This window comes from Carettochelys insculpta, chromosome 4, assembly GCF_033958435.1.
Source record: "Carettochelys insculpta isolate YL-2023 chromosome 4, ASM3395843v1, whole genome shotgun sequence".
Classification (NCBI taxonomy): Eukaryota; Metazoa; Chordata; order Testudines; family Carettochelyidae; genus Carettochelys; species Carettochelys insculpta.
In genome coordinates this window covers 124,373,262-124,387,867 of record NC_134140.1, presented here as the reverse complement: position 1 = coordinate 124,387,867, position 14,606 = coordinate 124,373,262, and the positions used below count along the sequence as shown (strand labels likewise).

The following is a 14,606-nucleotide window of genomic DNA, read 5'->3' as shown; positions in this document are numbered from 1 at the left end:
TCCATGGTGTTGCAGGCACTGGTGGATCACAAGTGACATTTCACCAACATTAAAGGTGCAGGATGGACACATCTTTAGGAACACTGGTCTGTTTAGAAAGATGCAGAATGGAACTATATTCCCAGATAAGAAAATTACCATTGGAGACGTGGAGATGCCAACAGTGATCCAGCCTACCCCTTGTTCCCTTGGCTCATGAAGCCATACACAGGCAGCCTGGACCACAGTATTGAGCAGTTCAACTAAAGGCTGGGCAAGTACAGAATGATAATAGAATGTGGTTTTGACTTTTTAAAAGCCAGATTCAGGAGCCTCCTGACTCGGTTAGACCTCAGCTAAGAAAAATATTCCGTTCACGGTGGCAAACTGCTGTGTGCTTCCTAATTTATGGGACAGCAAGGGGGAAATTTTCATATTAGGCTGGAAACCTGAGGTAGATCACCTGGCCAGTAATTCTGAACATCCAGACACCAGAGCAAGAAGGATAGCACAGCGAGGGGCACTGCTAATCACAGAGGCTTTGAAAAAACAGCTTTATGAACAACCAGATCGCAACATGACAGTCATGTCTGTCAAGTGCCTCTTAAATGATGCATGCTTGACTTTAAAGCCTGTAAACCCCTCCCGCCCCCATGCACTCCTCCATGGAACACAAGCAAGAGACACTGATTGTGAGAGCTTAATTATTTTTATTCAGGGGACAATAAAGGAGTTTGTGGCATGGCTGCAGAGGTGGGTAAGCAAGGGCATTTTGCCATCACAGTGGGGGAATGTCAACCCTCTGCTCTCAGAAGAGTCCCTGGGAGTGGAATGCAGGGCTACGTTCTGGGGTGCCAAAGATGGGGAGATTAGTGAACAGAGTGAGGAGGACATGAGGTTTACCATGGGCTGCAACAGGGCTCTGTGCTCCTGTACCAGGCACAGCAGGTGCCCTATTTGCTGCCTTTTCAACTGCACCATCTCCTCCTGGGTCTCCAAGTCACGCTGTCTGAGAACTCTCCTTTCATCCCAACCAGCTTGTCTCTCCTCCAGAGTGGTTCTCCTCCAGACATTTAACTGCGCCCTGTCCTTAAGGGCAGCTTCCATGTGCTCTAGCAATACGTCTTTCCAGTGCTCATTTTCTCCTGCAGATCTGTGCCATTCTAACAGCTCACGGAAGTGGGGAGTTGAAAGTGGTGGTCAAAGAGGCTGCTGTTGAGAACACTGCAACAAAACATAAATGAAGGAAGACATTAAGGAGACACATTTACTGAAGATAAGTTTAATATACAAAAGAATCTCATGAAAGAAACTGTGAAACACAATAGGGATGTATTCCTTGCAAGGACAAATTTTAGTTTTTAAGCAACCTCTGTGTATTAGGCACTACAGAGATCTTAAGGGACCTGCTTGACATGGTTCGCTTCCACCCATGGTAAGGCACAGACTGGGGACATGCCTTCAAAGCTTGTGATTGCAAAAGCAGTTTCTGCAACTGTGCAAAAGTGGAGGAGGTCAGAATAGTATTAGGAACTGTGTTTGTGCCCATCACCCTGTGCTTCTCCTCCCCCTTTGCTGGGGCATTGAGCCATTCCCTTCCCCGCAAGACAAGGGGAAAGAAAATGCAGCGGGGTGGAGGGTCAACCATGGCAGTGCAGTTGTGCTGTTGGAGCTTTGAGTCTCTTGCAGTCATGGGGTGCTTCTACTCCCCGCTCTGCTGGGACAGTTAAAATTTCCCTTCATCTAGCACCCTACTGAAGGAAGAAGGTGATCCAGGCATGACAGAGCAGCTTGTGCTATCATATAGTAGCTTAATACTCAGACCCCTACTTCCTCCAGGATGCAAATGTGACACTAGTCTGCTTGGAATAAAAAAAAAATTGGTAAGGAATGAATGCTAACTCACTGTGGGCACAGGGCCGGTCAACCTGCTGCACTGCTCTGTAGTGCCATGACTCCAGTTTATTTACTGGTGGTTCGGCACAGAAAGGTGTCCTATCGAGGAGTTGGAATACGGCAAGCTTCCCCATAAACCTCGTGAGAAGAATTAAAGAGCACCTGTTTGAGAGCTTTATGGAGTTGTGCATAGATGATTGGTGCTCCATCCCAGACACTTTCACAAGCCGATCCAGAGGCCCTGGGCTGTCTAGGTATAGCACCCTGCACAGAGCACATCCCATTGCCTTAAACCACTGATTAAAAATGAGAGCTCACCAGCTGTGCCATCCCCGCCATCAGGGTCTGGCTGTGAAACGTCCTGCGAGGATGGGATGAGATCCAACATTACAAAAAGCTCCTGGATGTCGGTGAGATCAGCCGCTCCATTCACGTGCCGACCACTGTCATCCTCCTCATCCACCATGTCCTCCTTGCTCTTGCCAGAGGCTTCCTGCAGACTCTCTTCACAGGTATCAACAGACCGGCTGGGGACAGTGGCTGGGTCACTCCCTAGAAACCCATGCAGCTGCTCATAGAAGGGGCATGTTCCCAGAATGTCTGTTTGCTTCCTTTGTTTTATGGTACGCCTGCCTGACCTCTTTTACTTTCACATGACACTGCTGGGCAACTCGAGTGGAGCCGTTTTCTTCCATGCCCTGTGAGATCTTTGCATATACGTCTGTGTTTCTTTTGATGTTTTGTATTTTTCCCAACAGATTCATTTCCCCGCCCCCTCCCACCCCAGCAATGAGGTTCTGGATCTCCTGTATGCTCCACAGTGGCGATCATCTGTGACCCTGAGAAGTCATGTCCAGATGTGCTACGTGATCCACTCACCACGCAGGCCAAACAGGAAATGATATTCAAATTTTATTGGAATGGTTGCTGCCCATCTGGAGAGCAGTAGAGTTGAAAGTGATGACCACAGTGGTCACACTGGGGAACTGTAGGACACATCTAGGAGGCCAAGAATGTCAAACTTCGTCATACACCTTCTGCACTACCCTGAGGTCAACCATGCAAGATCAAATTTGGAATTACTCCTTGTGAAAAGTAGAGGCATACAAAAGTCAACCTTCGGAACCCTTAAAGTTGATTAAATTGATCTTGTAGTATGGACTGATTCTTTACAAATTCAACCCAAGTCATCTAAATTCAAATTAATCTCCTAATGTAGGCCAAGCCTATGAAATGTAAAGTGTGATTTTCAAAGGGCCTTATCCAAACCCCACAGAAGACAGTGGAAAGCCTTTCATTGTTTCCATGAACCCTGATCAGATCCTGAAAGTTGTAATGTTCAGGTGATTTAATTATGGTCCATTGACTGCTTATATCCAACCAATAACCAATAGTTCATTAAGCAAAGATTGTAAAAGCCAGCAGGATTTAATCTGCAAATGCCACCAAAGGTATATTTAAGCCCTTAAACAACAGGTCATATAATCAAATATGTATGCAAGGGAGACACAAAACTGTCAAGACCAGGCTGAATCACTGGTATTGTACTGTTTCTTGGGAACCCCAGAACAACGGGAGACTCTTTTACCCCTTTGCCTCAGCAAAAAAAGGCTTCTTGGAACTAACGTAGATGGCATCCTCCCCCTGTTCTACTTTGCTAGCTGACCAAACAATCTGCTCCAAAGCATTGCCAACCAGGTGACATTTTATGCACCCTAGTCCCAAAAAACCCTGAAAGCATGTTTCTCTGCATGCTATCCAAGCCATCGCTGCATGCTCACCGAGAATACCAAGTAGATCACCTGAGGATTCACCCTTTAGTATTACAACACTGAGAAGAACTTACAAGTAAAACCAAGAATAAGTTTGAAAACGAATAGAGATTCAAGTGATTCCAAGCTAACAGAAATAGATGTGGTTACCAACAAAATAACAATTGTAACATGCTTCTACAAGATGAAAACAACCTCAGCAATTTAATCTTGTCTAAAATAGTATCTTGCCTAAAACTTCTCTGTAAAGCTTGGTAGTATTCAGTTTCATTTGCAATCAGATTTCCAAGATTCACGTACATCCTACAAGGGGTTCTCTCAGTAAATGGATAAACATGTATTTCTCCCTTCTTATAGGCCAGTTCACTTCTGAAATGTATCCTTTGAAGTATACCTCCTGACAAAGTGTCTCCCCCTTGCTTTTTGGTCTCTGGTGTGTAGATGCCATGATGTCTAGTATCAGAGGGGCAGCCGAGTTAGTCTGTATCTTCAAAAACAACAAGAAGTCCTGGGGCACCTTATAGACTAACAGATATTTTGGAGCATAAACTTTTGTGGGCAAAGACCTGCTTCATTAGATGCGTGATGTCTAGGTTGATCTTCAAGCAATTTGCTTCTCTTATTGTCTCAGTATGCAAATATACTCTTCACTGTTTTTGACTAAACCTGCTTAATTTACATTAGAGATGGAGAGATAATTTTCCCCTCCTGTCTGGAAGAAAACTCATTTTTCCCCATTTTGGTTACAGATTTAGTTTGAAGCATAATATATTATCAGGAAACAGCCACTAGAGTTGAACTGCCATTCCAGAATAACATTCAATGTAGCTAAAAATATGATCTTTAACAACATCAAGCCATTTTGTCTCTGTAAGTAAAACAACATTTGCTGATCAGCTACCAATAACACAACTGTAGAAGATCAATACTCTGAGGTCAGGCAATTAGAACACATGACTCTATATTAGTCCTTTTTAATAACCAGCCCATACACTTTGCTGGGCTGAAATACAGTGAGAGCCTCATGTGGGATGCTCCTAAGCAGATAGTTTTCTAGAAGATCAGCAAAGCAGCTCACCACTAAAAGAATAACATAACTGCGCAGAGGTGCCAGGCATCAAGTCCAGCACATACTACCATTTCATATTTTAGCAACACAGACTTATTGGCAAATTTAAACACCAACAAGAAAAGACTATTTTCACAGCAAAGAGAAGCAAAAATGGGAACTCGGGTCTTACATACCCTCCTCTTCTGCTTAGAGCAAACTAAAAATGTTCCACCATTAAGTGCCTAAAAGTCACATTTTCTATTCTGCACAGCTGTATGGCCATCTTAGACTCATTCAGAAGAAGCTGGCTTTCCTTGCAGTAAGAAGGCATTCCCAGGCTTTAAAAGACTAAGCTAATATTTCGGTTCTTGATGAGACCTGAAGGAAGTACACTCCATAGAAAGAGCCAGCCTTACATCCAATATACCCAATATCACACTACTGAAGTTTGGCTGGGAATTATGAACCACAAGACAACACCAGAACACACAACCACAATGCTCATAAGAGCCACATAAGAAAGCCCAGGCCAAAAATAAACCATCAACATATAGCGTCAAACTCTTTGGAAGACGGTCTTCAAGCAGATGTCTTAGTCTGACACGAAAACCACAGTCCTTCCTGAACAGAAGGAAAAAAGAAAAAAGTATCAGCGAGTCGTTGAAGAGAAAGATTTGGGCCGCTGACTCACACTTCTGTAATAGCTTTATTGGGCGCTGTATTTGGAAAAAGTATGCAACCATAACTTTGTCGTGGATACTTTGGTTTGTCTTTGGTAAACCAATCACTGTCATACAGTTTTCCTCTGATAAGCTGTGCTATTGAAATAGAGCCACTAGGCTGCGCTGAAGAGGCTGTCTTTCTCAATTTGTTTTCAGTGTTGCTGCAGCAGCCGGGTTGGTCCCAGGATATAAGACTAGATGGGTGAGGTAATGCCTTTTACTGGACCAGTTGCTGTTAGTGAGCAAGAAAAGCTTTCTAGCTACACAGAGCTCTTTTTCAGATCTAGAAAAGGAACTCAGACTGTCACAGCTAAGCACAAGGTGGAAGGAACAGCAATGGTGATTCTTACTATAAGGATAATTATGGAATGTCTGAAAGGAAATTTAAAAGGGAAAAAAAATGAAAGGAAGAGAAAACCACCTAACAAATGTGTTAGCAGTGTCTTGTTATACTACACAACAACCCACCAGCCAATTCTCAAGACAGACAAGCTGAGCCACTCACTGTTATTCCAGATGTTCAGAAGCATTGAACCTCTATTATGCATCAGAAGCTTGTATTAGCATCTATTTCTTTGGTAGCCACAAAAGCGAGGGCTGTCTGGAAATCTCTTATTCCCATACATAAAACAACAGTATTATCTGGCAAATGTCTACGAGTTTGGGGAAGTACTTCTTTTCTACAGCATGCTCTGCAAACACAAACTGTGGACTGCTTTCCCTACTTTCAGCAGTCCTTTTGTGAGTGAAATAATTGTTCACCCCAAAAAGGAGGTGGTACTGGATGTAGCAAAAGATTTTAACAAGGGTTTGACTTCATTAGATGTTAAACTCCATTTCTAGTTTTAAACCGTTTAAAAAAAATTCTACTCGAGTTTCATCAGAATCTTTGAGATAAAGGCTCCTGTTCCCTGGTACTTGGGGATTATTACAATGTGTGTGGAACATCCAGTAAACTCTTTCATATCCGGCATTCTATTATCCAGAACTCTCAAATAACCGGCATTTTAACCATAAGTAAATTGTAATTATGTTTTCCATAAGTACAGTGAAATACAAATAAATACAGCAAATATAGTATAAGTTTACAGTGTACAATACTACTGTGGTTGATAAATAAAGTATTCTGCGTACTTTGTTTGTTTCTCAATATCTAATCTTGTTTTTCTTTAATGTTGTGCATTGCTAGGTATACCTCTCTATTATTCAGAATATTTGAATATCCATCAACCTCCAGGTCCCAGGGTTGCCGGATATGGAAGAGTTTACTGTAATATGCCAAAATGGGAAACCTGAACTTCAACTACATCTTCTCCGTGAAAACAGAGTAGCAGCCTTAACTTTCTCTACTTGAGTTTGTTTGTACCTTTTCTTGGAAAAATTGATCAAGGTATTCTGCTATTGAAATTCAATTTACTCAGCTACCATCCAGGCTTCTTTCCATCCTACTAAAATAAGAAGTTGCAAAGCAGATAATATCATCTGCCTAATAATGCACAAAGAGTATAGTGAGTGACAAATATCTAACTAGATAAACAGGTAATTTTTAAAACAGACTTGTTGTGGATTGAAGCCCAAAACCCGGTATGAGTTAATCCATACTATAGACCCACTTCTGCAGGCTCTTTCAGCACAGAACTCCCATTGAGTTCTACAGGAGTTCAACCTGCAGTGGGGCAACTTGATAGTGTGTTACTATCAAGTAATACAAAAGAATTATTAAACAGAGAAGATACGAAACAGGCACTGAATCTGTTTGCAAACTTGAGAGAAAATTACCATCTCTCAAAAGGATCAAATAGTCTTACTCTGCACCATCTTCAGTTGATTTTGAACACAATACTCCTTTTCTGCACAAAAAAGTGTGGAAGAAGTGGGATGTTTTCAGAAACAGACCATTACACTGTGTTTAGCAGTCTGAAAAACCTCATTTCACTGTCCTTGGATTGGCCTGCTTCAAGACTTCTGTATTTGTGAAAGATATCACAGTGTGAAAGAAGAAAAATCATGTATAAAGAAACAGTTCTGCCTTAGGGATTAGGGCTTCATCTATGGAGATCAGAGTACTCACAATCTCCCACCAAGTATGCCAAACTTCCGAGATTCAAGCCCCAAATTTTCAACTCTCCCTTAATCCCAAGCAGCTAGTGAAGGTGCCACGGAAGTGCCTCAGAACAGAAAATGATTTGCAGAATATCCTAGTACTGCTGCTTTTACATTTGTTTATCCATATTTCAGTTTCTATCATTTTGAGGAGACAAAATAATGCCATGTATATGACATTCGAAGAGGCAGTAAATTGGCCTCAAACAGATGTAATGCAAATTAAAAAAAGCAGCTGATGGACCATTCAACTCCCTAACTTAGATAAGTCATTTTCCAACTGCCTGTCTTCCCTCTGCACACCTAGTAATCTCAGATTTAATAGCATCCAGTTGGGCGCTTGGGTTGGAAGACTGCCTGGTCCAAAGGATGGTGCTTCTGGCAGGCCCCAGGAGCAAGAACACCCTGCAGCAGCTGAGTACTCTCAGACAGTGTGGAAACTGCAGCTGACTCATGAAGATAAAACTGTACAGTGCAAGGAAAGTCAGTATATACCTGAGCAGTTGTATGGTTGACTATGGCCTTGCCAGGGGAAGAGGGTGCTGACTGCTGCACTGTGAGGAGCTGCTGTCCTAAGGCTACATTCAGAGGAACACCCACTGTCTTCTGAGGGGAGTTTGGAGGTTGTGAGGCCACTGACACCATTGTCAGCTGCTGAGCAAAACGAAGAAGCTGGTTAAATTCATTCTGCAGTAAGCAATTCCCCACACTACTAGACCTTCCTCAGTGCCCTGCATACATACATATTGCACTCATGCAAGAGGCAAGGTGTTTTACCTTATTAGGGGACTTCAGTGGGGAAATAGCTATTTTATTCGGCGTCTGTTGTGTTGTAGAACTTAAAGACGACCCAATAACACTACTCTCAGAGATGGTTATGGTCTTTGGTGGTGTTCCTGGAGCAGTCTGCGAAAGAACCCTTCCTGTAAACAAGAGGCACAAGGTCACCTTAATTACTTATATGTTGATTTATGACAGCCTCACAAGCAACAGATTTATTTCCACATTATGGATTCTAAGTTTGCCAATGCACCTCTGCACCAGCTCACAGGGAAAGTTTGATATCAGTGGAGTGTCACCATATTATTTAGATCATGTTCAATGGAGAGGGATACCACTTAGATAATGTTTAATGGGCAAGGAAAGAGAGGGAAACCAGCTTAGAAGCAAACATATGCTCTGGGGGGGTTTTCCAAATACTCCTAATATCTAAAAATACCTTGAAAAGTTAAATTTACATTGACCTTTTCAATGTGTTTCACTGATCATTCCTTAGTCCCAGAGCTGAGTTTTAGCAGATTTTTCACCGCACATCACAGTGCCCTCCGTAAACAGAGCGAGCTTGGGCAAAAGATTTACTATCGCAAGCCCTCTTGATAAATGCCTGCTGCACAAACATCCAGGGATGAATCTGTTTCTCAGGGATACCAGCATTTTCTGATTACTCAGTATGACCCCCCAGAGAGAGAAAAAGCCAAGTCAGCACCTATGAGCTATTTTAAGGTGTTGAGGGGACTTTTTTTTTTTTTAATCAGTACACATTAATTGTAAGTTTGAAAGTTGTGCAACACAGAGAGATGGGATGGTCACAGAGAGGTAGCCATGTTAGTCTGTGTCTTCACAAAACAAAAAAGCAGTTGTGTAGCCCTTTAAAGAGTAACAACATTATTTATTAGATTATGAGCTTTTGTGGGGCAGACCCACTTCTTCGTGGCACTGAATTGGCTTGTAAAACTTCAGAGACAACTTCCCATCTCCCATCTCACTTCAAGAAGTTGGTCTGCCTCAGAAAAGCTCATCACCTAATAAATTATTTTGTTAGCTTTAAAGGGTTACATGACTGCTGGTTTGCTCAGCACAAGAATGAACACACCTGTCTGTGAAATCTGCTAGCTGAATATACATCTGCTGTTCGACAACAGCCAATGGTAACAAAGCTTAAACACCAAAGGGCACCACTAGGTTGTCTCTACTGTATTTCTATTAGATAACAGGGAGGGTCACAAACCTTTTCACACACAGCTTTGTGCTGGCATGTGCACTGCTGATCTTCCTCCACTGCCAAATCAGCAGGACACAAAGGATGGCAGCAGAGCAGAAGAGGCGGGAAGTAGGAGCTGGGACATACATGACACTGATTTCGTATTCATAAGAAATCGTTCATAAAATAGGGATACAAATGTCCAACCTAAGTGCTAATTTTAGAGTAATTTCTGTTAAATGAGAAAAATATTCAAAAGAATTTACATTCACCTGAAGAGGGGAAATAATTAAGGACTTTTGGCCCCAGTATTCAACAGCTCCATGAAAAAATAAGAGCTCCTCCTGCAGTCTCTGTGGCAGGACTGTGGTCAATGTTTCCCAATGGGAGGCTTCCGGCTAGCGCCAGAAGCTGCAGAAGAACTGCAGGGAGTGGAAAGAACTGCACCATTCTAGAGCTACATGCACCCCTCTGTGCTTGCAGGTGTGTGAAGTGACAGCTGGCTCCTTAAAGCCTTCTCACACTGCTCCTCCAGCAGCCCAAAACAACAGATCTTGGGCACAGGCAGCAGCTCACTAGCCCAACCTTCTTTTCACCCAGCAGGTAAGCCAGGCTGACCCAGCAATTACTGGATGCTCACTGCAAGAACCTTACAGCTTGTGTCCCCCAACCCAATTCCCAATGAAGTCAATGCAAACACAACCTTCAATTCCAATAGGGGTTAGAGCTAGTCCCTGGGAGTAGGGAGATGAGGGAGACTGATGAGAGAACAAAAAATGAAGATAACAAAAATTAAAACGGAAACAAAAGGCAAAAAGGAACAAGAAACAATGACACAGGGAAGACTGGCGGCACCAGTCCACCGGTAATGGGTACTCCAAGAGAAATGGAAACTACTGAGATCAACTGCTCCCTTGTGCAGAGCAATGTTCCCTCTAATTTTTGATGTCCATGCACAGAATGAATTTTGTTATTGCCCCAACAGGAAGATGATATGCAACGCATCACCTCTATATTGGGCACACAATAAAATTCATTCTGCACATGGATGATCTGTGCTGGGGGTGAGGCTGGTTTGAAGGATGAGGGCTCTGGCTGGGGATGTGAGCTCTGTGGTGGGGCTGGGGATGAGGCATTTGGGGTGCAGGATGGAGCTCCAGGCTGGGGCCAAGCAGTCTGGACTGCGGAAGTGGGTTCAGGGCAAGAGTTTAGGGTGCGGGTGGTGCAGGTTTGGGCACGAATCAGGGGACAAGAGGGATCTCAGAGCTAGAGTGGCGGAGGGGGCTCTGGGTTGTGGTGTGAGGTGCTAACCTAAGGATGTCCCATTTGGTGGTGGAGACAAGTGGCCCTGTGCTCATCTGCAGGCACTGAGCATGAGGAGACAGAACTTGCAGGTGCTCATGGCAACTTGGCTCCAACAAGAGAGCGAAGGGGTGGTGGTGAAGGAACGGCAGTGCACAGAGCTGCATCCCCTGCCAGGAAGGGCTGGCCCAGAATACAGGGGCTGTAGAGGCTGCAGCCCTGAGCTAAAGGGGCCCATTTAGTCAGAGGCCTTGGGCTACAGCCCCATAAGCCCCTTCCTTCATCCCACCCTGCTACTGGGATCAGAGGTGCATGCCTCTCCCCTAGCTGTAGCAACTCTGCTGGAGCCAGTGGAAAGGCTGGCTGCCATGGCTTGGGGAGAGGAAGCTGCAGCAGCTCTATGAGCAGCAGCCCTGAGCCCTAGCATAGGGCTTATTAGGCAGCTGAGTGCCACTTTGAGGTAACCCTGGTGCTGAGATATTCCATGTACTAAACAACCAAATACAGTAGGGTCTCAACATTCGTAAGGGTTCTGTGTTGAGAACCCTTGTGAATGTTGAATTTCGCGAACATGGCAGACGTTCCACCTGGAGCCCGGCTGCTGGCACTCCCACTGGGGGGCCCCGGGGAAGTGGCGGCTGCTGGCACTCCGTGCCCGGAGCCCAGAGAAAGCAGCTGCTTGCGGCTGCTCACAAATAACTGAATTAGCGAAAGTTAAGTTGGTGAATGTTGAGACCCTACGGTACTAAAAAAGCCATGTTACTTTCCCTTACATTTTTAATGAAGATGAAAACATTTGCTATACAGGCCAGGGCCAAGAACAAGAAAGAATTAAGTGGTAAGATGACAAATACACGTCAACAGAGTGCAGCAAGCCCCCTGAAACAGCATTATCCTAGAAAAATTCCCCTCCCCTGAAGAGTATTTACACAAGATGAGAAAAGATCCTATCTATAAGCTTAGTAAAAAGGTACATTGAAAAAAATACAACACTAATGTTACTAATAGCCATTAAATGAATAAACATGATGTTCTTACAAACCTCAACTTGGATACTTTTCAATATTTCCAGTTTGTTTTTCTGAAGATAGAATCTTTCCCCTTCTCTGTCCTTCCCCTGAGCACCATGACTTGTTTTTTTCTTCCTTCCTAATGGAAGGTTTACTGTTTACATTTACTTTAAACTTTAAGAAGCTAAAAGCCAGAAGCTGGAAATCTTCCCACTCAGCTTAAAAATATCAAATACTAAGTAAGTACGTGTGCCACACCCTCGCTGCGAGCAAAGGCCAGACACTCTCTCAGCTGGAATCTCTACAAAACACTTCTCCCCTTTAGACAAGGATTTGAACCGGTAAGTGATGCTTTTCTGGCATGGACTGTGGGGAAGAAAGTCCTGAATCTCTAACATATTGGTTTAAAACAAAAATGAAGCTGAAATAAATTTTTTTCCTCCCAAAAACTGAATTGTCAACTTTGTGTTTCCCTTCAGATATGAGAGTGCCCAACAACTGCAGTGGAAAAGGACTTACATGAAACCATTAAATTTCATGTTCTAATATGTACATTTCTTGCTCTTAGCTAATTTCCACTCTTTCATATATTATTAGTGAAAATGAAGGCTGTTGATTAATTGCAGTTAACTCATGCAATTAACGCAAAAAGTTAATCACAATTAACTCAGTTTTAATCATCCTGTTAAACAACAGGATATCAATTGAAATGTATTAAATATTTTTGGTTCTTCTACATTTTTAAGTCTACAGATTGCTGTTACAACACACGATACAAAATATACAGTACTCACTTTATATTTTTTACTACAAATATTTGTACTTTAGAAATAAACAAAAATACTATTTTTCAAGTCAGCTACTGTAGTGCAATGTTTATCAGGAAAATTCAACTTACAGATTTATATTTTATTGTCACAACTGAATTAAAAAACAAAATAATGTGAAACTTTGGAGACTATAAGCCCACTCAGTTCTAGCTTTTAAAAAAAGCTATTTTACACTTATGTGTTACCTGTAACACCTGCTGATAACTAGTCACATCAATATACGTTTATTGACCTAATTCATCCCCAACGCCCCAGAGACCTCATTCCAGGCTTTCACCAAATAAAACTCCTGTTGTTAATAAGGTGCAATTTCCCTCTTATACATGACTGAGTTTTTAAATGTTTTGACATTATGTTAGAATCTTGGATAGCTTTTGTTCAACTGCATACAAATATTGTACTATCCATATCTGATCTGTCTAGTTTTGTCAGCAGTCTGCAGTATGCAGATACATTCACAACCACCACTCTAAATGGCTGAGATATGATACCCTGCAATGGCATGTTTTTGTTTTTATACCATCTTAAGCAGCTACATTTTAGCTATAAAGTCTTCTAAACATCTAAAACTCTGGACATGTGATGCAGTACAGTTAGCATCAAAAGCTACAGTACGTGAACAGCAAGATTTTTATTTACTATCACCATTCCATTCCAAAGCCCTCGGAAAACAGGAAAGACAAACAAGTCATAAAGGAGTACGACCTGCAATGACTGGTGACACTTGAGTTGACTGTCCTGTAACTGCTTTGCTGTTAATTGGTTTTGCAAAGATCACCTTGGTGATTACTGGGCCAGAAGTTGGTGTTCGGGTCTTCTTAGCAATCTGAAAGAGGGACACAGAAGAGAATTTCAAAATAACCCATGTTGAGAATTGAAGTGAAATTTTGCTAGATCATTGTAAAGCAAGGCGGGTGGGAAGGGGGAACAGATAATAAGCACATAGTTGGGGCTTTGTCTACATGACCAGATAAATTTGATTTTATTAAATTTGATTTTACAATGTTGGGTTTTAGAAATTCAATTTTGAGCATCCTCACTTCAGTCAAGTTAGTGCTGCCACAGTAGGGTGGCCAAACAGCAACTGTTGCAGCAGAGCATTCTGGGAACCTATGCCACAGTTCCCTCAGCCTCACATTCTGTACCCTTCCCCCAGGGCCCTGCCGCACCCTCACCACTAGCAGCGCTCACCCTGCTGCCTGGTTTCCAGGTCCCCGCAGCTTGGGGGAGGCGAGGAACTAACCGGCACTGCTCGGTTTCCTGGCTCCCGCGAGTGGCAGGCAGCCAGGAGCCAACTACAGCAGCACCATGAATTTCCCAGCTCCCCATCATTTGCAGGAGCTGGGAAACTAACCAGAGCTGCTGCGCTGGTCAGTTTCCCAGCTCCCGCAAGTGGCGAGCAACTGGAAGCCAGGTACAACAGTGCCAATCAGCATCTAGAGGCTAATGAATTTGATTCAAAGACATGGTGCTTCCACCCTAGCCTTCATTTGAACTGTTAAATTTGAACTTGACACTATACCCACCTGGTTCCAATGATATTATGATATCGATATTAGTGCTCCCTAAGTCGAGCTAATGGTATTTCCAGGGAAGACAGTCACTTGGTACAATACGAGCTAACTGCCTTAAACTTGACTTTATTTCATAGCATAGATGTAGCCTCAGCTATAACATTCTGCAGTCTTCAAACAAATGACTTGGTAAGAGACAGGTAATTTTAGCTGCTTGATGGAGCACAAGTCCAGTTGAAGATTTATGCACAAATCTGTCACCTGCCCGTCCAATTTCTGGAAATCAAAACCTGACCTACTCCACAGAGCTCTAGGTTGCATTAGTCGTAGTGATCAAGTCTGATACTGGTATCCATCAGGTAAAGAGCTGTGGGCTACTGATTTAAATTAGAATTAAAGGTACCTTCTTCCAGTCAGGGGCAGGCATGGGCAAACTTTTTGGCCTG

The 14,606-nt window shown here is 43.0% G+C and overlaps 1 protein-coding gene across 8 annotated transcripts in view; it reads right to left on the bottom strand.

Moving 5' to 3' along the window:
- LIN54 (lin-54 DREAM MuvB core complex component) overlaps positions 1 to 14,606 on the bottom strand; it is a 71,275-nt gene that overhangs the window by 18,751 nt on the left and 37,918 nt on the right. For 7 of the 8 annotated variants that reach the window (XM_074993700.1, XM_074993704.1, XM_074993703.1 and 4 more), the window contains exons 3-5: positions 13,352 to 13,472; positions 8,301 to 8,446; positions 8,019 to 8,174 (exon numbers count right to left, since the gene is read on the bottom strand). In XM_074993700.1, the coding sequence (XP_074849801.1) occupies positions 8,019 to 8,174; positions 8,301 to 8,446; positions 13,352 to 13,472 (423 nt within the window). The remainder of the gene's footprint in view (positions 1 to 8,018; positions 8,175 to 8,300; positions 8,447 to 13,351; positions 13,473 to 14,606) is intronic. The other variant, XM_074993706.1, reaches the window with a different exon arrangement.